The sequence below is a fragment of the Anopheles marshallii genome, chromosome 3 (genome assembly GCF_943734725.1).
Source record: "Anopheles marshallii chromosome 3, idAnoMarsDA_429_01, whole genome shotgun sequence".
Classification (NCBI taxonomy): Eukaryota; Metazoa; Arthropoda; class Insecta; order Diptera; family Culicidae; genus Anopheles; species Anopheles marshallii.
In genome coordinates, this window is record NC_071327.1 from 67,353,046 (window position 1) to 67,376,171 (window position 23,126).

The 23,126-nt window shown below is 43.2% G+C and overlaps 1 protein-coding gene across 1 annotated transcript in view; it reads left to right on the forward strand.

Annotated features, from left to right (window-relative positions):
- The first annotated feature begins 1,218 nt into the window (after positions 1–1,218).
- The window catches only part of LOC128714575 (potassium voltage-gated channel subfamily KQT member 4-like), a 90,272-nt gene continuing 68,364 nt past the window's right edge, over positions 1,219–23,126 (forward strand). The window contains exons 1-7 of the mRNA XM_053809448.1: positions 1,219–1,403; positions 6,307–6,441; positions 9,636–9,718; positions 9,815–9,990; positions 17,717–17,845; positions 18,335–18,445; positions 21,515–21,702. Of these exons, the coding sequence (XP_053665423.1) occupies positions 1,267–1,403; positions 6,307–6,441; positions 9,636–9,718; positions 9,815–9,990; positions 17,717–17,845; positions 18,335–18,445; positions 21,515–21,702 (959 nt within the window). The 5' untranslated portion in view covers positions 1,219–1,266. The remainder of the gene's footprint in view (positions 1,404–6,306; positions 6,442–9,635; positions 9,719–9,814; positions 9,991–17,716; positions 17,846–18,334; positions 18,446–21,514; positions 21,703–23,126) is intronic.

The following is a 23,126-nucleotide window of genomic DNA, read 5'->3' on the forward strand; positions in this document are numbered from 1 at the left end:
GCACGCCCTGTTTTTTTATTTTTGCTTCGTTCGCCCTATGTTAGAAACTCATAAAACTAGGTAGCTCTTGGTGGTTTGGCTCGTAAATTCTTCACACCCGTGCAGCATTCTCCACGAAGGACACAAGTCAGCGTTTATGATCCTTTTGTCAGTGCGCTCGTCGTTATGCCATGGCGGGCGTGACTGTGAGCCGTGGTTGACAGGATCCACTACTGACCTGGGGTGTACAGTGTCGGCGAGCATAATGCTCACTATATTTGCATAATTAGTCCGGTGGCATTCTGGCACGAATTTGCCAGCCATAGATGCTAGCCGCCTTGCTTTTTTTTTTGGCGTTGGATTCTCTCAACCATGGGTTGTGCTTTGTTGTCTCGAGGGTTTGGAGGGTTCGTTCGTGGTGGAAAGCACCATCAATGGCAATGTTGTGAGATGTGAGTTAGAAAATTGAACCCATCATCAACATCATCGCATGGCGCTGGCAACCGTTCCTACCCGGGGGGTCGTCCTGCATTCCCGGGCGTCAGCTGTACAATGCCGCTGGCAGACGAGGTGAAAACTTTTCCCGTTTCGCTAAAGCTCAGCACCATGCGAAGGCTCGCGTCTTCGCGGTGTCATTTCGCAAACAAGATTACGGTGAGCAGTTTCGTTTTGTTTCGGGCCACTCGGCGCAAGAAAGTTCGGACATCAAGCTGGGAGAAAAGTTTCAGCTGCGGGTGTGTTGGATTGCGTTCGACTGGGATGGAGGTGTTTGGCGTAGCGATTTTATAATTGTTAAATGGAACGCTGGTCAGGGAGGGAAACAGCATGGGGGAAGCGTTTTTTTAAGATGCAAATACTGGCATTGCCCATCAGTGTCATAAATATAGTACGGTAGAAGTATCTTCTGGCGGTACAAAGAATTTGAGCGTAAAAGCGTGAGGCAGCGATGCTGGTGAGCATGTGTAGCATCTTGTCAGTCTTGAACATTGTGCTTTGTTTCTGTACCGAGTTGATGAAGCATTTCGAAACTTTGCAGCTTTACGTCAGTGTCATGGTATGAATATTTAAACTACCCTGCCAAATAACGGCCTCCTCAGCGATTGCTTTGGTTATTTTTGGTTGCTGCGAACAAATGTATTTTAAAGTTCTTTTGTTGAAGACACCGCAACCATCATTATCATCTAATCTTGTCATATTTACTAACAACATTTCTCTATCCATTCTGATACTTTCAGCGCGTGCAAACTCTCCGACAAAAATAGGGCCGACCGGCTTGCACGACCACGAATGTCACTGTTGGGGAAGCCGCTCAACTATAATCGTGGCTCACGGCGTGATGCCCGTTATAGGCGGCTACAGAGCAGGGTCTACAATTTTCTCGAGCGGCCCCGAGGCTTCAAAGCGATTTTCTACCATGTCTGTGTGTAAGTATCATCAAAGGACAATAGCAATTCTGATCTGATTACTTTTGAAAGAAGGTTTAGTGTTCGTTCAACTGGAAGGAGTGTTTAATATGTACTAAAAAACATTGAAACACAAACAACCATTTCGCAAAACCACATTTGAAGCCAATTAAGTTCACTTATAATGAATTAGTAAAAAACGAAGACTATTGAGCCGTTCGTAAAATTAGTTAAAAAAAAACAATTTGTGCTTGAATCTGAGAGGGAGTCTGCAAGGAGACGTTAGACATACAACCGCTAGAGATCTTGGCGTGGCGCAAGAGCTTTTCGTACACGTTCTAACATTTCCGAACTTCTTACATAATAATCTAACATGTAAATCTTATACATTTGGGTTCTGTTTAGTGAGTGGCTTTGATTTTAACTTTTTTCTAATTCGTCGGACTATTTTCCCTTCTGGAAGAATCTAAAAGATTTTCTTGAGCTTTGAATAGAATCCATCTCTTAAAGGGGTATGTGAGTATTAAGAATCGAAATGGTTTGTTGAGTATTAAACTTTTAGTGTTCTAGTATGCTAGGATGGAGATCTCCACCAATAGGTTATTCAAACTGTTGCAAACTTTTGGACTTTTTCGAAAAATATTAACAGCCTCGATTATGGTCAGAGTCTTTTAAAATTTATTACTGCGTTGCTGATAATCTGTAACTGGCATAGGCTCGATCCACGCAATGCAACCCCTTTTATCCCTACTGACGGTGGCGCCCTCTTCCGTCATTCGTTCCGAACTCCGATCCTTTCTAATGGGCAGGTTGTGTCAAAATCTTTGACACAAACATTCAATCCTTATTGGTTTTAAAAGATACTTGATAATCCTGTAGAAAACATTGCAACTAGACAACCAAAACAATCCTAATCTTAATTCCCAATCATTCACCCTGAGCATAGTGGTCACGTGTATTGTTTCTTAGCAGCCCTGAGTAAAGCCAGTTCGGTTGAGATTGGTTTTCCTTCAAGTGTAAACTCGCAATCCCCACAACTGCACAGTAAAAGCAGTTAAAAACTAGATTTTCTTCAGCTTCTATCCCATCACAAGTTCAGAATTTATGCATCAATCTGAAATATGGTAAAGTAATTAAACAAATCTACCCATCCTGTCGCCAGTCGCGCAACGCACATCAACACCATAAGGAAAGCCGGCACAAAATGGACAACAGCAATTAGCGTACAAACTTTGTCAGAAATCATTCGTCGAATTTTCTCCACCGTTTTTGCTGCCGCCGAAGAAAAGTTGTCACTCGAGCGTTTTAACCATTGCCAGGCAGCGGCAGCACCTGCGGCGACGCGCACCGTAAATCAATTAAGGCCCGAGGCGCAGCGCAGGTAACGCGCCATAAAGTCCTAATTAAATTTTCATAACGATGATAGGCGCCTGTCGGTTTGGTGAGAACGTCTATCACTTCGCGCGGGTGTTTCCGGTTATGTAGCGCTATTCGCTCGTTATTAGCACCGAAAGAGTCACATTCCTGTTCTGGTCTGGTTATAGAACCGACCATCGGGTACCTTTGCATGGGCGAGCGTATGGACGATACAGTCGGTGAATGTGACCTTTTTCCGATTTATTAAATAGCCAACCATGCCTATCCGGCAGTGTCCTTTTTTCGAGTGCCGGCTGGGCAGGATGGCGTCCATTTTCCCAAAGGCTGACGAGGTTAATGAAGGAAACAGGCCGGCCCAAAGTGGAAATGAAAGACATCAAACGAGGCGTAAGAAGTTTTGTCCAGTTTTTAAGGGTGTGTGTGTTAAGGGTGCTTGTATGAATTGTTCGCTCTAGTGAAGATATGTATGCAAATATTCCTAAAAAGCATCCATCATTAAACGGTAACGATACTCATAAAAACAAAGCAGCAATAAGGTGTTATTGTAGCCCATTACAAGAGAGTATGTTTAACACGAATGATATGTATTTGTATTTGCGAATTGTTCAATAGAAATGCTTTGTTAATTTACCTCTTTATTCGTTTCACTGCAGTTAAGCAAGTATTGATATTTTTCAGGTATTGATTAAGTAGTATTGATCATTAAGATTGATGTAAGTACTGATCATTCAAAGAATAAAGCAATTCTCAAACATAGTTACATGTATTACAATTTAAAATCTACTGTTTATAACTAAACAATCTCTTTTTTTCTATAAATCCCGATATTTCTATAAAACTATATTACCACCTTCAGGCAATGCTAGCTTACGTTGGAAGTAGATTAAAATTAGATTACTATTTCAATTCAAAACTTAAATAATGACCAATATTGACCTCATCGTAGAATATAAAACCTATCAAACTAATGTTCAAAACTAAAAACGAATAAATTTAAACAGAAAAAAGTTCAAAAGTTCAAAAAATAGTTGATAAATGATTGAAAATTGGTTAAAGATCCAAATAAAGATAAAACATGTTCTTCATATCTCCATAGTACTTTAAGGTACTAGAGTACTTTAGATACTTAACATACTTATCATAAAATTTAACTCAACTAATATGTTTCTATAAAGGAACATATCTTTCAAAAATACATTTCTTTGTAATCAAATTACGTCATCCAATAAAATGCTTGCATAACAAGCTTGCTCGCTGTAACAATATTTCTTCTCAACAGGCGAGCTATTAGCAGTGTCTATTAGCACTTTGAAGTTATCAATTAGCGTGTTGTGTTAAATCGATATCTTTCCCTTCTTTAATTTTAAATTAAATTTGTATTAACTACCCCAAAAAAACCAGCAACTCGCGTTTTCCACCCATTTGCCAGACTAATGCAATCAGTAAAACGCTAGTGCCAAAAACATCTGTAAGCGTTTTTATGATCATTTACGACTAGTAAACTTCCCGCAAGACCGAGCCAAGCCCGGTTGTTAATCGGAAACCCGGAGGCGACGCACTTTATCCCTGTAACAAGTGGTTTTTGGAGCGCGTCCAAAAGTTCGCTTCGTTCGTAAGTCATAAAAGTGAGCCCAAGTGCCAAATTGCCGGCTGGTTTGCGAGCAGTTTTTGTTATGTTCCGCCCAACCCCCGACTGGGGGCGCGTGACGCGGCTGCTTCCGGCGTGCGGCAATGACACTGGAGAGAATGATAAAGCAAGATATAAATCCACTCGCACTTCGCAAAAGACTTTATCCGAAGGGTCGTGAAGTACGAGTTCATCTATCTTACGCCGGCCGGATTCTGAGTGCCTCGCTATTGATTTTTCCTCTTTTGCCGTGGTTGAACAGTCATTAGCGCCGCCGGTGGTTGGGCGGCAGGCGGCACAAAAAGCACAACGATGCCGGAATTTATAGCATGCCGTTTGGAAATCAAACACATATCCACCACCCCGATTCCGGTCAATTTCTCGACGCTGGTTCTCTGCAAAATGCTTGGGCATTAAAACTATTCCCGACCTGATGAGAAGATCCTTCTTGACCTCAGCCTTCACACGGCACTTGCGGGTGAATACATTTCATCAAGCATTCCACCAGGCCCGGAACATAGCCTTCTGCCGGCGCTTGGCCCGTTAGATTCCGACGCAATTGCCGGTGCGTTCTTAAGCATCGTCCACAAAAGGGCACGTCCGGGGTTGGAGAACCGTTATTAAACTTTGACACTTTCGCGATGAGACCGGCTTGCACGATTCGTCGGTGCTCGGTTGATTACTATTTCCTGTCACGGTTTGCGCTCGTTCGCCACACGGTTGCGTCCGGGATGCCGCCCGGAACCGCAATTCCCCTGGCACCCATTTCCGGACCAGGACGACAGTCGGCCGGAATTGGTATGTTCCTGTCGCACGGTGAACATTTCGCGTCGGTGTCATTTTGGGTTGAAGGTTGAAGGTGTCGTGCGAATATTTGTTCGCAGGGATTAGCTGATTGGCACCTTACGGATCGGGCGGAGTGTGCGAACATGTGAGCGGAAGCGGCCATTGCCGGAATGGCGTCATGGATGAGTTGAGCGATTTGATGGAAGTAATGACGCGGACGCGTTTCTATCTGTCCGGATGGTTTGATTGGTGAAGAAAATTCGATTCCACCTGCTCGGAACGAGCGATATGCTCAATGGTTATTGGCGGTATAGCAATCAGGATGTTCGGTGTGCTTTAAGGACACATTCTGGCGATTGTGGATCTAGATAATGATTGGAAAATGTGGAGCTTTTGAGTTATTCAACGAAAAAAAAAACATGTTAAATCAAACACAATCAGGAAACTTGTAGATTATCTAGACATACACAAGAATACATTAGAATAGATCGTTAAAGGAAAGGGCATTTTGTATGATAAGAAAAACAACAAATCGGCTTTTTTTGAAGATAAATTTGTGAAAGAGGTCTGACCAGTTTATGTTCAACCCTTAACGGCCTCTATGCCGATTCTATGTCGACTGTCGACATTTCTGAATAGAACGTGGCCTCATGTCTACTATAAAATCAATCTATCTCTTCGACCACTTACCGAGACCTTTACCTCATCAACCTACACAATGACATTGGGATTGCTGAGAATTTGTATGTTTGTCGCTAAATTCATTGAATCTCATTTCAAAAAAATTACACGAATAGTCTTCTTAAGTATTATGTTTTATACTCTAAAACATTTTTAAATGCTATATTTTCCTGCAGAAACCATTTTTCCCTACACCATACTGATTAAGCTAAGTCCGAACGAACCCGACTTCATACTGATCGATGACAACAGCGCCATCTATCTGTAAAACCCTCGCTGTCAGATCTTAGTACCTTAGTATGTAAGATGAATGTTTGATTATTCATACCGAGCAAAGATTAAATAACAAAAAACTATAGCTGTGTATACAACTTATATTGTTTGTTTTCAGTACAGTTTCAAAGTGTGATCAGATTTCTAATCTATTTATAACAATACCTTCTTTATTTGCAGATTTTTAATGGTGTTCACATGTTTGGCCTTAAGTGTCTTCTCAACTATTCAGGAATACGAGGAACAAGCAATCGCCATCTTATTCGTCATGGAGATTATAGTAGTAATATGGTTCTCGATCGAGTTCTTCCTAAGGTACGTACGTACGTGCAGCTTACCAGGGTATAACAGCATACTCTTTAGGACAATAAACAAATTGGCCCGCCCCAACAAAACGGGGCAGAAACCACCATAAGAGCTCATCCTGTCATGAGTGCCACCTTTGAAACGTGGAACAAACGGAACCAGTGCACCACGGGTAAGCAGTTTATCATACTCCGAGCAAGAACGACACAAACCTGGTTCCGTGTCAGTGTGGTATCCATTTCTTGCCGGCGCACACTCCCCCCCCCCCCCACATCAACGACGACAATGGTCTGCCATCTCTGCATGACGTACCTTCATTTGTCTGCGCCATTGATCACGCTGACGTGCACCGGAAATTATATACGCATTGCCGTTATGCGACAGTGGCAAAGTGTATCCGGCCCCTTCCCACCGTACGTGTGTGTTTTCGGGATGGGGGGGAGCTAGTAGCGTTCGCATCATAACGACTGGTCGGTAAGAGTTTTACGTGAGAAGTTTTAAAGTTCGTGCACGCGGCAAGATAGCTTTCATTTGTCGTCCGACCCCGAACTGCATCCATTTTGTTCGTGACGCAGCACGGGTAAGCATCACCGTCATCGTGTGCTGCACAAAAAAGCAGTTCCTTTGGCCAGGGCGTAGTACGTTTGCACTATGTTTATAAATCAAAATGGTTCCGATTGCTGGCATTTATCGATGGTTGTGAAGCTTAAATGCGCCCACGGCAGGGCGGAAGCTTTCAGCCGTGGGGTGATGCATTCCGCGATCGCGCATCTATCAATCAAACATTCCTCAAAATGTCCGGAAATCCATTAAATCATGTTTTCCCTCCCGGCTGGCACCGGTGCCAACCCCGGGTCGAGTGCAGCGAGCTGCAGTCACGTTTATTGAATTCTCACACGCTTTAGAGGTGTTTATGTCGGACTTAACATCCAGAATTAACACCCTGCTTGAACGATGGGTGCAAATTGAGGTTATATCTTAATCGATTTCTCCCATGGCTTGCCCGTCCTGATGGAGGTGCGGCTAGTGCTGTACGTGGCTGTGGTGTGTTTGGTAATTTACAGCACAAAAGCCAACCGAGCATCCGGACCGACCTGGCTGAGGACACGCACACGTTGTAGACCGTTGGCCGGGCTTCGTGACGTGCGGCTTGTGGTGCAGATGTCAAGAACATGAAAGATGCAATACACACCGTGGTTGACTTCATTTCCTGTGGCCATCTTGGACTGTTTGCGAATCATTGCCAGCGCTGCTCGTATCATTCGATACCGTGTGCCCGATCGTTCGGCTGCTTCGTGTGTCTGTAGTTGACCCGAAGGATTATCCCAAAACTGCCACACTCGATACCCGGGCTGATTGATTGATGATTGATACGTTCAATTAACCGTTCGAGCATGGCGGGATCGCTGTTTGGATTCGCTCAATTTCGAACAGCCACGGTACAGTGGTAGCGGGTAGCCCGGTTTTCCTTGCCGCTCGTCAGCCGTGTGTTTGTGCAGCGGGAGTCGTATTTCGATTGCGTGCTGTCAGTACGTGTACCCGAGGTCAATTGGTACGCGGTGGGTGAGAAATGGTTAGCAAAGCGGAAAAGGCTCCTTGTTATCGGCAGCGATGGAGGCGCCCGGTCTTTCAGGACGCGACGTTACATAACGTCGTTTAAGTTACGTTTTCTTGTGCTTCCCCACGTTGGGAACCATTTTGTGGGATGGTTTTTTTTTTGGTGTGTGTGTGTTCACCTACGTTTAATTAGAGCACATTTATCGAACGGTACGTGTGCTTGACGATGGTTCAAAGTTCGACGGTTGGGAGTGAAATTGCCTTCAGCAATCAAGCGAGCGATGAGAATATCGATCAATAAATTGACAATTTTTAAAGGTGCTGTTATATACGCCCCCTCTATAGAGGTTTAAATTCATTTGAAAAATGTAATCACTTATGCTCTCGATTTTGATAAATGTTGAAAAAATGTTATCAAACCAATAGTAGATAAGTACACAGACTATTTGAACTGTCTAAAAAAAGAATGTAAATAGATGAATATACGGCAAAAGCCTTCATATTGGAAATATTAAATTAATATTAACAAACAATTTTTATTCAATGCTTTAATTTCATTTAAATTATGGTGAAAATGCATATCGAAAAGTTTCACAAAACAAGAGTCTTCATTTTAACTTATTAAAATAAACGAAACACGATTTGCATTGACCTGCCGACTTCAACCAGCTGTAAAGTGTTTTGTTGGTGAACTATTTAACTTTTTTATTAGTTTCTCATATTATTATAAATTTGAAATATTTAAAATATGACAGCTTAAAAGTTCTTCAATTTATTGCATCCCTTGAGTATTGTAAGACGTAACAACAATGTGGCATTTTTATGGCATTACATCAATCATCCCTATGAAAATATCAGTTAAAAGTTGTCGTTGTTGAGTAAGTTTGTTGTTGTGGCGTTTTTTTAGTTCAATCTCCATAATTGGGATGGTCATAATTACCCATTTCCACCGATGTCACAGTAAGATACATGGCACAAATTGAACTATTTGCAATTGTCGAGGCACCCGCATCAACACAATTCACCCCCGAAAATATGCATATCAGTTGCTCCTAAATTACTAATGTGTAATTCAACCGCTCGAGATAATTTCATTTCATCTGATGGCTCTGGAAAATGCTGCATACCACACCACACATCATCACCGTTTCGTGTCGCCTGTATCACGCCGCCCTGTGTGCCTCGCATAAGAACAACCAACCCGACTGCTGATTCTTCAATTAGTGGCACATAATTACAACCATTACTCTTTTGCTGCCAGGACTTTATTTTGGTTTTTCGGTTTCGGCTCTCCAGCCGATGTGTTGTTGCGTAAAAGCTAATTTCGAATGCATCCCCCTTTTCTTTTCTAATGTAGACGTTAACGGGGTGTGGCGTTTTTTATTTTACGGGCATAACAGCATTGCGCCTCATAAATTTGTACCGCACGGACAGGATCGTGGTAAACTGCCACCATCCAATTACATCGGTGACAACAGCCAATTTAATTAAACCCCCTGAAGGGGTCACCGGCGGACGCGTTTGTTTAAAATTTAAATTTAACATAAATATGCTTTTAATTTGCCGCGTTCCGTCTCGCTCGGACTCACGCAGTTCACTCACTTACGTTGTTTCCTCCTGTTTTTGTTTCGCTTTTCATTCCACAGACTTTGGTCATCAGGATGCCGTTCGCGCTATCAAGGAGCAGTGGGGAGGCTGAAGTTTTTAAAAAGGCCTTTTTGTATCATAGGTACGCATGACACGTGTCATTGGGTTTGATTTAACTTTGGAAATAATTTCAACCTGTGCTGTGGTTTTTTTTTTTCTTTTTGCCTTACCTTTACAGATATAGTAACGATAGCCGCCTCCATCGTGGTGCTCGTAATGGGAACATCCGGGCAGGTGTTTGCCACCAGTGCGCTTCGAGGGCTCCGCTTTTTCCAAATCCTGCGCATGGTGCGCATGGACCGGCGTGGTGGCACGTGGAAACTGCTCGGGAGTGTCGTCTACGCTCACAGACAGGTAAGCTTTCTGTTTGATCCAACATTGCCACGGCCAGCGATGCGTGCTGCACTCTTCAAACGTGAAGTGTAAACAGCTCGAACCATCACATTTCACTGAAGCACTTCTTTGTCCGAGTATCTCGTTTCATGTTCTGTTTGCTGAACCCTGACTTGTAAATGGGGGTTCGGTTTCCTTTTCTTCGTTCGCATTGACCACTTCCGTGCTGGGCAGTGAGGGTGTATGAGTTCGAATGAGGAGAACTCAAGTTCCGACAACAGCTGGCACGATGGGGAGGATATCGATTTCTTTGTTGTGCGAGTGAAGAGAGAGAGAGAGAGAGAGAAAGAGAAAGAGAGAAAGATGACTTTGTCTCATTCTTCCATCCTGTTGCACGACCCAAGGGTAGATCCTTTTTTCTGATTGTTCACACCGTGGTTCCCCTGGAATAACCTTTTTCCGCCCACCTTCCCTTTGGTTTGATTTTCGCAGGAAAACCCCCCTTTGCGACAAACAGAAACCATCGTGCGCCCGGTCTCCAATGGTTAGTGGCCGTTCATTTTTCCCATTTATTGCTATTTATTGGGCAGACGAGAAAATGGCTAACACCGTGGGCGGACGGGATTTTCTCGGGCCCGTCCCTTAAACCGAAACTGTCGGGTGAAAGGTTCGACAAGCAAAAGGGAAAAAAAAACTCACGAATGATCCAAGTAGGTAACGCAAGAATGAAGGAAAAATGTGAGATTGCACGCGTGATTGCATACACCCAGGCGCGTACAGATTCGAACTTCGATTGGAAAGGTTTTGCTTCCCTTGGCTTTTGTCGCCCATTTTAGTGCCTTTCTATGGAGTTGTTTCCGTTAACATTCAGCCCATGCTTTTGGTGGTGGAAAAGTGAGAAGGAAAAGGCTGATGCTGTCAAGAAAATGGGTCGCCACGGTTTCGGTTTCCACTTCTTTAAAAGCCGTACCGAGACGATATACCCGGTTTGGTAGGGTTTTCCACACCCGTTGAGGAATGGTGTGATGGCGAGCAATGGCATACACCAGCGTTCGTGTAAACCTGGATCAAATGGCATTGGGACGATTCTATTGGAATCGCAATGGTCAGTCACGGATGTCACTTTTGCGAGGATTCGATATGTTGTTGATCCGTCGGTCGGTTTTTGGCCTTTCGATGACGTCAAACGTGTCATAACGGCGTGCAGAGTAAGGTTAATGGTGAAACCCGGACGATAGCACACAGTGTGTGGAGAATATTTGCCCATATCCTACGTCCGTCATCGTCTCGGTGGAGTAGCAAGTGTACCGAGCTGGAAGAACTTGTCATACAGCATATTTACTGCGGGTTCCGAACGGTTCTCGTCAAACGTAAAGGTTGGGCGACTGAAATCGAAGAAGATGTTTGATTCCGCAGCTGACGATTGTAAAGGGCTAATGAAGGAGAATCGATGATAGGAGCGATATTTCCACCCGCCCATGTGGAAGTAACGAATGATTTGTGAAGGCACGATGTGGAAACGTAATTGAAGCACCAAAATGAGCAAGACGTGTGAGAAGAATTCAAACCACTTCAACCGAGGTAGAAACGCCACTGACATTAGCTTCGGCACTCGCACACCCCGGGGGCAAAAGTGCCACAACAATTTACGCATAATAGCAATAATCGTGCATAATTTAGCGCGAGCGTGGGCGATCAGGTTGACAAGGAGGGCGCAACGTGAACAAGCCGGCAGCTTCCGCTTCAATGAAAATTATTAATGATCGTGTTAACAACCACCAGGCGCCTCCATCGACGGCTGACAGGCTTCGTTCCCGGCGCACCTTTCGCGGTTCGTTGAGATTCGTTTGGGTTGGTTTTGAAAACGGTTACGCGGTTATGATGAATGTACAAGTGCACTTACACGTACGCACACTTGCGCACACTCACACACTAAGGATGGACAAGGGCCGGGTTTTCAGCAGGTACCGCCATTCATCATTTTCAACCGAAGCAGATAACTCGTAATGTCAGGCGCGTTCGTAAGTGAACACTTAGTTTTCCCCTTCGCCACCATCCAAACTCACCTTTTCCGTCCGAAACAGCTCCCACTCGTCGTATCTCCGGTACAACAAAAGCGTACCGAACTAGGAAAAACTTTGTTGTCCGTAAACCCTTTTCCAAAACTTGCCCAAAACCCGTTGTTTATGTTGTGCTGTTGAGTGGTAGGATGTTTGTTCTCTCTCTCTTTCTTTTACAACAAACCGACACAAACAATCAACGTCCGGTGAAACTCCAGGGTCTTGGAAAAACTTTCCCGTAGCCAGTACCGAATCATGCTCGCGGCATTGTAGTGTAAATTATAATCGCTTTTACAAATGTCGGACAAACTTATCGTGCAAAGTTTTTGCAAAAGCGCTTCTAGTATCGATGCACGTACGTCATGGACGAGATGTTGGAAGACAAAAGAGCTCTCGAGACAAATAAAAAAAAACCGTAAGAAGCTTTCAGCAGGAGCGGGAGCGATGCGAATGTTAACCATTGAAACCCTACCGGATGTCCCGGGGAGGATTTAGACGACTGTGGGAACCTCCCGTTGACCACATGGGAAAATGAACCATTGCTGCTGCGTTTACTACCGATAGCCGCAAACCTGTAAGCACACATATTCTTACCACAGCTTTCCGAATTCGGCTTCTCTGTGTGTGTACGTGTGGGCGGGATTTATGTTGCCGCTCCGTCCGGGAGCTCCGTGTAAAAATGGTTTAGAAAAAGGGAAAATAAAATCATTTAATTTCATAACCCTTCTGATTTATGCGGCCATTAAATCCAGTAGCGGTTTTCCTGATGCTATCAGTCGAATTACGGTCCCGAACGAGGGGGTGGGGTAGGAAAATATCATTGCAAGCTTTCTTTACAGTGAAATGACCAAACATCCCAGCCATATTCAAACCACAAACCAGCGCTCTGGATGGTTTGAGTGGTCGATGCTTCAGGGTGCAAATGGTTTTCTTTACAGGGTTGGTTGAAATTATTTTAAAAAATCACAAAAAAAATAGCCGAGCCCTTTTATTTTATTTTGTCGAACATTTTGAGTTATGGCGATGGCCGTATGAAAATACTGTCATAGGTCTCCTTTTTAGAAGAAACTTCTTAACAAGGAACTAGGAGGTTTCTAAGAGGACTACTAAGTTTCATGCCATTTGGATTAAGATTTCTAATCCCTGTGATGTAATGAGTCAAATGTTAAAAAAAATATTATTAAAACAATTTAAATATTGCTCACTGTAAGTTTCATTGATATCAAGCAACCCTGCCTTAAAGATTGTTCATCCATTTCGCCCATTAGAAAGCTTTTCGTTTGTGTACCAAATGATATGAATAATAGCCACGATGGTTATCGTGATGGAAAATTTATGTTAGGAATCGTATCAATAATCGTAAAGGAAAAGTTATGACTTTCTTCTTTAAAAAACCAACCCATCGCTTTAGTGCTGCAAATATAGCATTTGGCATTACAAACTTTTACACTTAGCAGCTTTCGCCATGTTATTGTTCTCCTACTCTCTTAAACAAACGCTACACTGCATCGGTATACTGTTTCAAGTTAGCTGTTGATGGATAGCAAATAGAATCGTTTGAGAATTACGCTTCGATAGATTTTATACGAGCAGCACGTAACATATTCAATTACACACCAATGAGCGGCACGGTTCAGGTCCTATTTGGCAAAGCCGGACTGCGTGCGATTCCGTACGTGCAATATGCTGCAAGACTTCATTAAGATAATAGTCCGTGTCGGTGAATGCGTGTGGACTGTGCATTCGCATAGGAGCGGGTTTTAGCAGCTTCCAAATGCATTCGGTGCGCAACGTGGTCGTGTACATTGAATGTACGATCCGTTTACCTGTTGGTTCCGATTCCGTGTGATTTCCATCGGAATGAATATTCGTACCTCTCCCGGCAATGCTCTCCCTGCCAGCTGCACCATGCTACAACCAGGCGGAGGATTGTGTTTTTCCACGCTTTGCGGAAACATTCCCGGCTGCACTTAATTGCAAATACATTTGCTTGTTTTCCGTGCCACTGATAATCCGGTTTCCGATTCCCTTTCGGAGCGAAGCGGAAGGTACTTGCACGGGGAACGTGCCGGAAGGATGGCGGGCACAGAGTGTAACAATATTTCATTTAACTTTCATAATTGTTTCCATTTCTGTTGCTCCGTCCCGCCGGTGTAGGGTCGCAAGTGGGGCGTTCAGCGAGTGCGAGTTGGCAACACTGCCGTGCAGTACGGCGAAGCTTTACCGTACTTGTGCATGCGACGCTTGTAGTCGGTTTTGCTGCTAAACAAAGTGAAATTAATGAAGAATGATTGTGTTGGTATGGAAAATCGCCACCCCCGTTACGGAAATGTCGAGCAGGTGCCCGTGTTTATCGTGTGTTTTGGGAAGAGGTTCGTTTTCGGGGCGGGCAGCGGAACACACGTGCAAGCGGAAGGATGAAATTGTATGGCTTTATGCACAAAGTGGTTTTATACTTTCCATCCTATTTTATCTTTCCAATGTGGATGGTGCTTCCGGTGAGCGGTCTATTTCATTCATAGCCAGAAGGACACCCTGTCTACCCCAAAACAATAAAGCTTTGCAGGGGTTCTCAAGCAACAGCGTACAGGTTGTTGCTGGTTTAGCGTGTAACGCAAACAGTTCAGATAACGCTTTGACATACTAACTGAAAAACAGTTCACGAAACAAAATGAAGGAATAGGATCCAAAAGTAAATGATAAAATTCGCTCATCATCATGGAAAAACTACTGTTTTCTTCTGCAACAATACAACAATATGTAAAATCAAACCAACCACTTAGAAAAACTTCTACTTAAGAAGAATTAACTACTAAGTTGTATCACTAAACGGAGTTGTAACTATTAGAAAATCGGCTATAATTGTCAGTTCATTTTTGTGACATTTAATTTTCTATTTGATTTTGTTAAATTAAATTGTACATGTGTTCCTTTCTTACAAAACAAAAGGTCAGCTTGTATTGCTAAACGCTCTATTGTTATTCTGTTAGGCCCAGGTTCAGTTCAAGGCCATCAATTTTTGAAAACTTCGAAATACTTTTGATTGATAATTGATGTATTTGTATATCGGATGAAATAATTAAATTTTTATTTTCATGTAGAATGGCCATGGCCATCAATTTCATTTAATAACAAATAACAATAATAAGCTTCTGACAAAATCCAATGTCTAACCCTGCACCCAAGCATCACGTTAGCACTGCCCAGACAAAAAGCTTTGGCGCGGCATGGTGAACATTACGAATTGATGTTGCCACCGTTGCCTACTCTGTTGAATCGGATTAGAACTCGCACCAGACGGCGTTATCGGCATTCCGGCAGCGACGACGATTCGCCTCCAAACCTGTTCGCCCACTGTCCACTGTCGCGCTAGCGGCTGACAGTACAATATGAAGGATTAAATCCCAATTAATAATCCCGAAAACATGGCCAAACTACTTTCATTACTGCTTCCCGGTACTTTCATCTGCTGTGTGCGTTCTTTCCCGCAAACAAAACCGCAACGTTGGCTGAAATCGAGAAACCGTTTAATCACGTGTGCATGAACGAACCCCACCGCTCGAAAAGTGGACTCCGACCACGGTTCCATTGTTGTGGGAAGTTAATTGGAATGAAACACATTTTAATCTGCCTGCACAGCACTCGCGTTGTGATATTGGTTTAAGCACAAAATGCCTACAAAAATGTGCGAAAGAAATGCATGCTGTATTGGAGTAAGGACAATTATCCACAAAGAAAAATGCATTCCTAGCGAATGCAATCGCTACGGAACAAATGATAGTAAATGGTTCGACGTTTTTTGTACGCTGCCGTAAGCGAAATAAAATAAATTTTAATCTAAGCGGATTAAACCATCATCAACGATAGCGAATTAAGGCATTTTTAACGTTTGCTAAAACCAAGAACGGCACCCAGCAAATATTAAATAGCCCAGAACGTCACAGTTGCGGTTCGTGTGGTATGAAAAATGATTTGGATTAAAGTTGAGAAGATCATTTTCATTTAGCCAAATAGCCGATGGCAATAAAGATAAGAAGGTGGCGGTGTCTGCCTTTGAAAAGGTGAGGATTTATTCAACTGCAATTTGTCCCGAGAGCTGATACGCATCTCAAGTGCTACCCGTGACGGGTGCTAACAGCAGATAACGATCTCGTCAAAACAACCCGTGCTAAATGTGCTCTACCGTCGGCGATTGCTTTATTTGTTCAATTAGATAAGCGAACGAATGGTTTAAGCCGGCATTTGATGCATCGAGTGGTGTAGCAATAATACTTCATCTGTGATAAACTAGCTGGTAATTGGATAATATATGAATTGTGCCGATAATTGCACAATTAAAGTGGCGATCCATGGGAATAAAGATAATAGTGCTAGAGTGATATGGAAACATTGTTTTTTAATTGTTTAATTACAGTGCATATCTGGATTATTTAATCCACACTACATTGCAATAGTTAAAATTAATTAATAGTGTTCTTTTGAACCATACTACAAGGAAACTATACTAAAGATGGTTTATAGCGAAAGGACAAAACACTAATTATGTTCATTAATTTGTACTTTGCAGATATCTGTTTGCAGATATTCGTATACTTTGAATTTCCAACTAAACCTATATCGTTTATAGTTGTATGTTGTGGAGTCGAGTTTACTCCATTGCTCATAATAAATTGAGCTTTTCAGACGAAAACTTGGATAGAAAAATATCAAACATACCAACATTTTAAACAAATTTGGTGAATTCAATGATGTTCAATAACAGGTACTGTATGTCTCGAGGACTACTTGAAGTTCCGACGACTATCATTGTACGATAATTATTCGAAAACTTCTTCAACATATTTCGCCTTGGTAACCCTGCACCCCACATTTTGTGTAATATTAAGAATTTATCAAGTTACTAAAATGTATTTTTTTTTCGATATGTTAGACAACTTTCAAATTTTCATAACGTCTGAGATGTATGTCCCTGAAGAGTGTCTCTGAATCGGAAAAAACGCAAATCAGCAATTTCGTTGTATATACTAAAACATTGAGTAATGGTTCCCATCGTGCCTACCTTTATCCTTACGCAGTACTGTGCGGAATACAGATAACCATCCAAAGTCTTGGCCACCGCACAACCGAAACCAACCTGTATTAACTTCGTTCTTGGCTTCTTCGAAACCATCAAACGGGAATGTGCTATTTTAGACGCTCGTCCGTTTAATATTCCAACTTGGCCCAAGGGTTGTCGGTTCGGTCTAGATTAATTTTGCTCCCAACCCATCCGAACCATCCACACGATATCGGTTGTGTTGCGAATCGGTCACGTGTCCATCGTATCCTTCCGCAACACCTTTGCCGTGGCAGTCCAGTGCCCGATCGAAGGCGGAAGGCTCACATGCGGTACATGGGGTGTTTTTCATATGGAAACCGGCTACTGGGCTAATGCTAAAGCTAATTCCAATTTTACGATATCCTCAACTGCGCCCCCCTGTCAGCCTAGCACGGACCGTGGGCGTAAGGGTAACCGTGGCTGAAGCCCGGTTGGTCACCATTGCAAACCGCATTATCCTTGGACTCATTTAATTTCCTGTGCCAACCGAAGGACTTTTACACATAATCGTTTTACCGACGTTCGAGCTCGTTCCTGCAAAACTAACTATCTTTCTTTTTTTTTCTCTCTCTCTCTTTCTCTTCCGCAGGAATTAATTACAACCTTGTATATAGGGTTTCTGGGCCTTATTTTTGCCTCGTTTTTAGTGTATTTAATGGAGAAGGATGTGCGGGGAACTAAGTTCAGCAACTTTGCTCAAGCGTTGTGGTGGGGTGTGGTAAGTAGAACGCTTTTCCGCCGGCCGTATGTGCCGGTTCGTTCTGTTTCTGATCCGCACAGACGTCAAACCAAACGAAGCAGGAAAAAAAAGTACTTCGAAACAAAAAGATTCCCAGGAAAAGCCTAATGGTCGTCTTAGGCGGCTGCTTAAGACTGGGACCACCCGCAGCCGTGCAGATTTTCAATATTCAACGGAAGCAAATTAAATTCTAAATTATAGCACCGCAGGAGTGTGCGTGATCGCGTTCGGGATAGGTGGATGAACATTACTTCCAGTGCTTAACCTCATATCCTTCAGAGATCCTTCGTGCCCAAAATCGCACGCGTTAAATTTATTCAATAATATAAATATCTCGGCCCCCATTGCTCATCGGCCCTCGGTGGCTAATGAGAAATAGTACGAATGAACATAATTTCTACCTTCTTATCACTATTTCTTCCTTTCCTACCTGCTATGCACATCACCACAACCACAACGCGGCAACAGATAACGCTGTGCACGGTCGGGTACGGCGATATGGTGCCGGAGACGTGGCAAGGCAAAATTATAGCGTCGTTCTGCGCCCTGCTAGGCATTTCCTTCTTCGCGCTGCCCGCGGTAAGTGTTTGTTTATTAATTTTTCTTATTAGTTTACCAGGGGCACCGTTCGTTCGTGGTGGGATCGTTTGTCTCACGGTAAATCGGTGCGAGAAAAATGGTTGCCTATATGTGGCGTAGTATGGTGCTACAGTGTACCGCAAATAAAAGGATTGGACGGACTTTCTTCCATCCTAACGCCTGTTAATAGCTGATCGGGGCTATTAATTTTACTTTGTAATGTCTTGCTTCCTGCTGCTGGTTCGGATCGGTCGCTCCGGTCCGAACGGTCGGTCCGGAACAAAAAAAAACACTATGCACCATCCCGCATACGACTAAGCCAGTCTGATTTATAGAAGACACCTTCGAAAAGTATCTTTCCCTTTGTCTGTAGGTGTCTTTGCACTGCTGGGTGCGTATAAATCAGTGCCCTTTACACATTGGAAAACATACCCTCCCTGGGGGGGCTCATGTTCGTTGGTGTTGCACGATGAAACATAAGATAGGTGAAAGGGCATCGATTTCTTCGGACAGTGGCACTGCGAGGAAATTAAACTATTGCTAATATGGAACATGAAAATATATCTACAGTTGTTAAACACAAACGAAGTATTATGGAATGATAAAATAAATCTTACAAAAAACAGTCAGTTTTGCTACCAAAAAGTATTTGAAAATATTGTACTCAATACTAGAAACAATAAAATAATGAAAAATATCAGTAATCTTGGAGCAATACCCCGATTTTGCCGCAGATTAGCAGATAAGAATTCTTATTAAAAAACGTCTTAAGTTTCTTTATAGCATAAAAATTAAAAAGATTCTAATGCCTTACTGTATGATGTAATATATTAATTGTTAAACGTTGTATACAAAATATCGACCAAAATGATGAAATTAGTTACTAGCAATTTAAGATTTGGAAGTAGTAACTACAACAATTCCATATATCTAGTAATACACGTATGCCAGATGTACGAAAACTCAGTCGAAATACAGTCCTGGAATTCTTCAAAACATGATCCGAAACAAGGGACCCACACGTTATTTTCAATTGGCTATCAAGGACATTTTTAAATTGCAGTAAGGAATTAAAGCTAAGGGCCTGAAGCCTTTAAGGACATTCAGCCATTTCCAAAAGTAATAAATACCTTTACTGCTCTGTCTGATTTAAAGGGATTCATCTTGCGAAGACTTCACTTTAACAACTTTATACCCCACTTTGTTGCAAACTCGAGATTCGTACACGGGTACGGGTGAGATTGAAATGTGAATACCACAAAAATCTGCCTCCCATCATTCATCGTGACTGTGATGTGAAAATGAAATATTATTACGACATAGACCACTTCCGTCCGGGCTCGTAAATTCAATTAGAAGCAATCTGAAAAATGAGTGATTTTAGTCCCGCCAGGGGTGAGAAACCAAAAAAAAACAGGAAAACGAAAATTGCCCTCCCGCTCGTTGAGCTGGAAAAACTTTCAGCATCCCGTTTGTATGCTACGGCACCGTCGCCAATCGAGCGGCGGAACGAATTTCGTTCAAACTATTCACCTAGCGCCAAGCTCGTCCAAAACCCGATTGGGTAAGGTTGGTCGGAAAGCACTTAGCCCACACAAAAAAAAAGACGAATAAATAAATAAGTTACTGAGAAACTTTGAACATAAAACGAATGAACTTTTAAGCACGTGCCTTTTGCATTGTGATGGCCGCTAGGGAAACCGACGAAAAACTCGGTCGACTAGGCAACCGTGTGCCGACCGTCTGCAGGCCGACAGGGCACGTCAAAACTTAAACTGGAAAGCCGTTTGAAAGGCGCAAGATTGCTTGCTACCGACACAACTTGCTCCGGCCACAGCTTCCCGTCCACACTTTGTAGTTCATGCAATCTTCATCCCGTCTGTCTTGTGGAACATGCCCAGAAGTCGTACAGGACTTTTCATTTTCTCCCATCGCAAACGGTTAACGGGTACGCTTGAGTCTCCCGAGTGTATAATATTTTTAAAGCACGTCATGCTTGACCCTCACCATGTGAAGTGGCACTCGGTCGAGAGTCGTACAACCTGCCCACTTTTGAAGTGGAACACCGTGCACACACACACACACACGCACGTACATAGAAACGTACACACTCGCAACAACAGCAAAAAAAGACATCCAAAGGGGACACTAGTGGCATTTCGAGCAGTAGATTCCTTAACCCCTTCTGCGCCATCGACTCTCTCCAGCTGAGAGGATAAATCTTGCATTCTGACCTCTTTCTTGGAAGTTGGTCTACCTTCGGCAGTGCTTCTTTCCACGGTTGGGTTCTTCGTTACTTTGTTTTGTTGCTTCTTATTGTACGCCGATGGTGGTTACAATCATGTTCACGTTTCTGGGTGACGTGCTCCACCTGACACTGCCCCGGTCGTCCAGAACACCCCAACCCCAAGGTTACAGTGTGCAATTTATGCCAATTATTGTGTAAAAGTTTCCTACACTTTTGTGCCCGAATGTAACCGGGTCGCAGTGGATGTTTAAGAACGTGGCAAGTAATTTGTGCTCTGTGCAGCACTTGTTAAGAGCAGCTTTAATAGTGGTAAAGGTGATGAAACGGAGCTAGGAGGAAAATTTCCACAAGAACTTTAAACTGGCTTACATGAACTTTAGAAGAATTGAATAAGTGTAAATGTCGTGTTTGATTACTAATGTTTGACAGCTTAAATGTCAAATACTTCACAACAGTTGACAAGAGTTTACACTAATGAGTTCAATACTCAATCGTACAAATAGACGTATATAAGAGATTTTTTTTGTCTTGCTTTAATTTTCCAGAAAATGTTAAAACTATTTCAATAGAATCTTTCCCTGCCACATTTTGCCCAGTAAATAATCACCAGCTGCGTACCAGAGCGCACGTAATAAAACCCTTCTTTGCTCCCGGTATTGCATGGAATTAATCTCGGTGCACCATACGGTCGATGCAATTGTGATTATTTATGTGTGCCCGCGATCCGTGCCCGAAACGGGGTTACACCTTACCTGTAGTGTGCAGCGTTATATGGCGTAGCTGTTCATTTAATCATTCCTTCGTGTGCCATCTCTTCGCAGGGCATCCTTGGCAGCGGGTTCGCCTTGAAGGTGCAACAGCAGCAGCGACAGAAGCACATGATCCGGCGCCGGCAACCGGCCGCGACGCTGATACAGTCGCTCTGGAGATGTTACGCCGCCGACGAGCACTCGATGTCCGAGGCGACGTGGAAAATCCACCAAGTACCTTTACCGTCGCCCCCACCATCGTAAGTACTTCCCGTTTCCGCTTGTGCATGATCTCCTGCCCGCTCCACTGTACCGTTTTTTGCCATGCGCTCTTGCCTGTCTGCCCGTCCGTCCGTCCGTCTGTCCACCCTTCTATCCAACCGTTCTCACCCATTTCCTCACTCTGTTTTCTGTTTCGCTCGCTTCCCAACCTTTCGCTCTCTCACACACATTCTCGTTCTATCGATGCCCTGCACCGGACCATCATTGCACCGTGCACCAGTCCGTCTCTTCATCATCAGCACCCTGAAACACAGCCTCTTTGTGCCATTTCACCCTTGACTCGCTAACCCAGCCCATCTCCCTGCCCACTCGAAACGCATCAAGCTCTACGGGGAAACTCTCCGTACTTCACACCGTTTCCCCCCCGACCCCATCTTGCCATCTCACGTCGAGAACTCTACCAAAATGCTTGTCAAGAAGGCGCTATGCCACTTTCGTCCTTTTTTGCAATACCTTTCCTCTTTTTACTCTTGCCATGTTATTTTACTCGTTCTCATCAAAAAGTGCCACTGTTGAACAAGTTGTTACTGCATCCTTTCGTCAATGTTTCGCCACATTGTGATGTTTCTTTGTGCCACCGCGTGGGGGAAACACTTTTCTGGAAACACTTGATTGGAACGCTTATCTGCACCGTTCCGAAGCTTGACATAGCCTTGCTATGGTCCACCGTCCGTCCGCACGGAACTATCGCACTTTAAATGATGAAATGTTATTTTCACCCTTCCTGATACAGTAACCTCCTTTCATGCAACCCAATGCCGGAAGATCCCGGCAGTACCATTTTATCTCACGAAAACTTCTGGGAGCGGTGTGCTCTTTTACACTGTCGTTTTCCTCCTACTTTCACTCGCTTCCATTTTAACTCTCGCATTTTGCTCCTGTGCCCATTGCTGAACGTCGTGTGATCATGTTCGTTGTACTTCTGTCATTTGTTTCCTTCTTCCGTTGTTCTTGTGTTTTGTCCATTGTGTCTTTCTTTTCCTTTATGTCATCCGTTTTCCCTACGTCTGTACATACCGATGTGCCTTTCACGTTTTCCTTCGATGTTTTTCTTTCGATCTGAACCGTCTTGAACAGGGTTCCACTGTTTCTGTGCGTCTTGTTGTGTTTCGATTTCTTCCTGATTATTTATGTGTCTTTGTTTCATCACTTACTCGATATGATTTTCTCTTCTAAACGTTCTGTTGTTTAATATCGAATCACATGTTCTGTTATCAAATGTGCCCCGTTTGCTAGTTGTGGCCTGAAGAGTTTCACTCTTTTTAGAGCACATTGTTACCCTTACGCATCAACTGTGCCCCTTGTACACGTTGTTGTGACCACATATTCATGGCAGAATGAAACAAAAAACATAATTTTATTCAGCACAACTTTAAAACACAATTTTTGAAACCAAACTTTC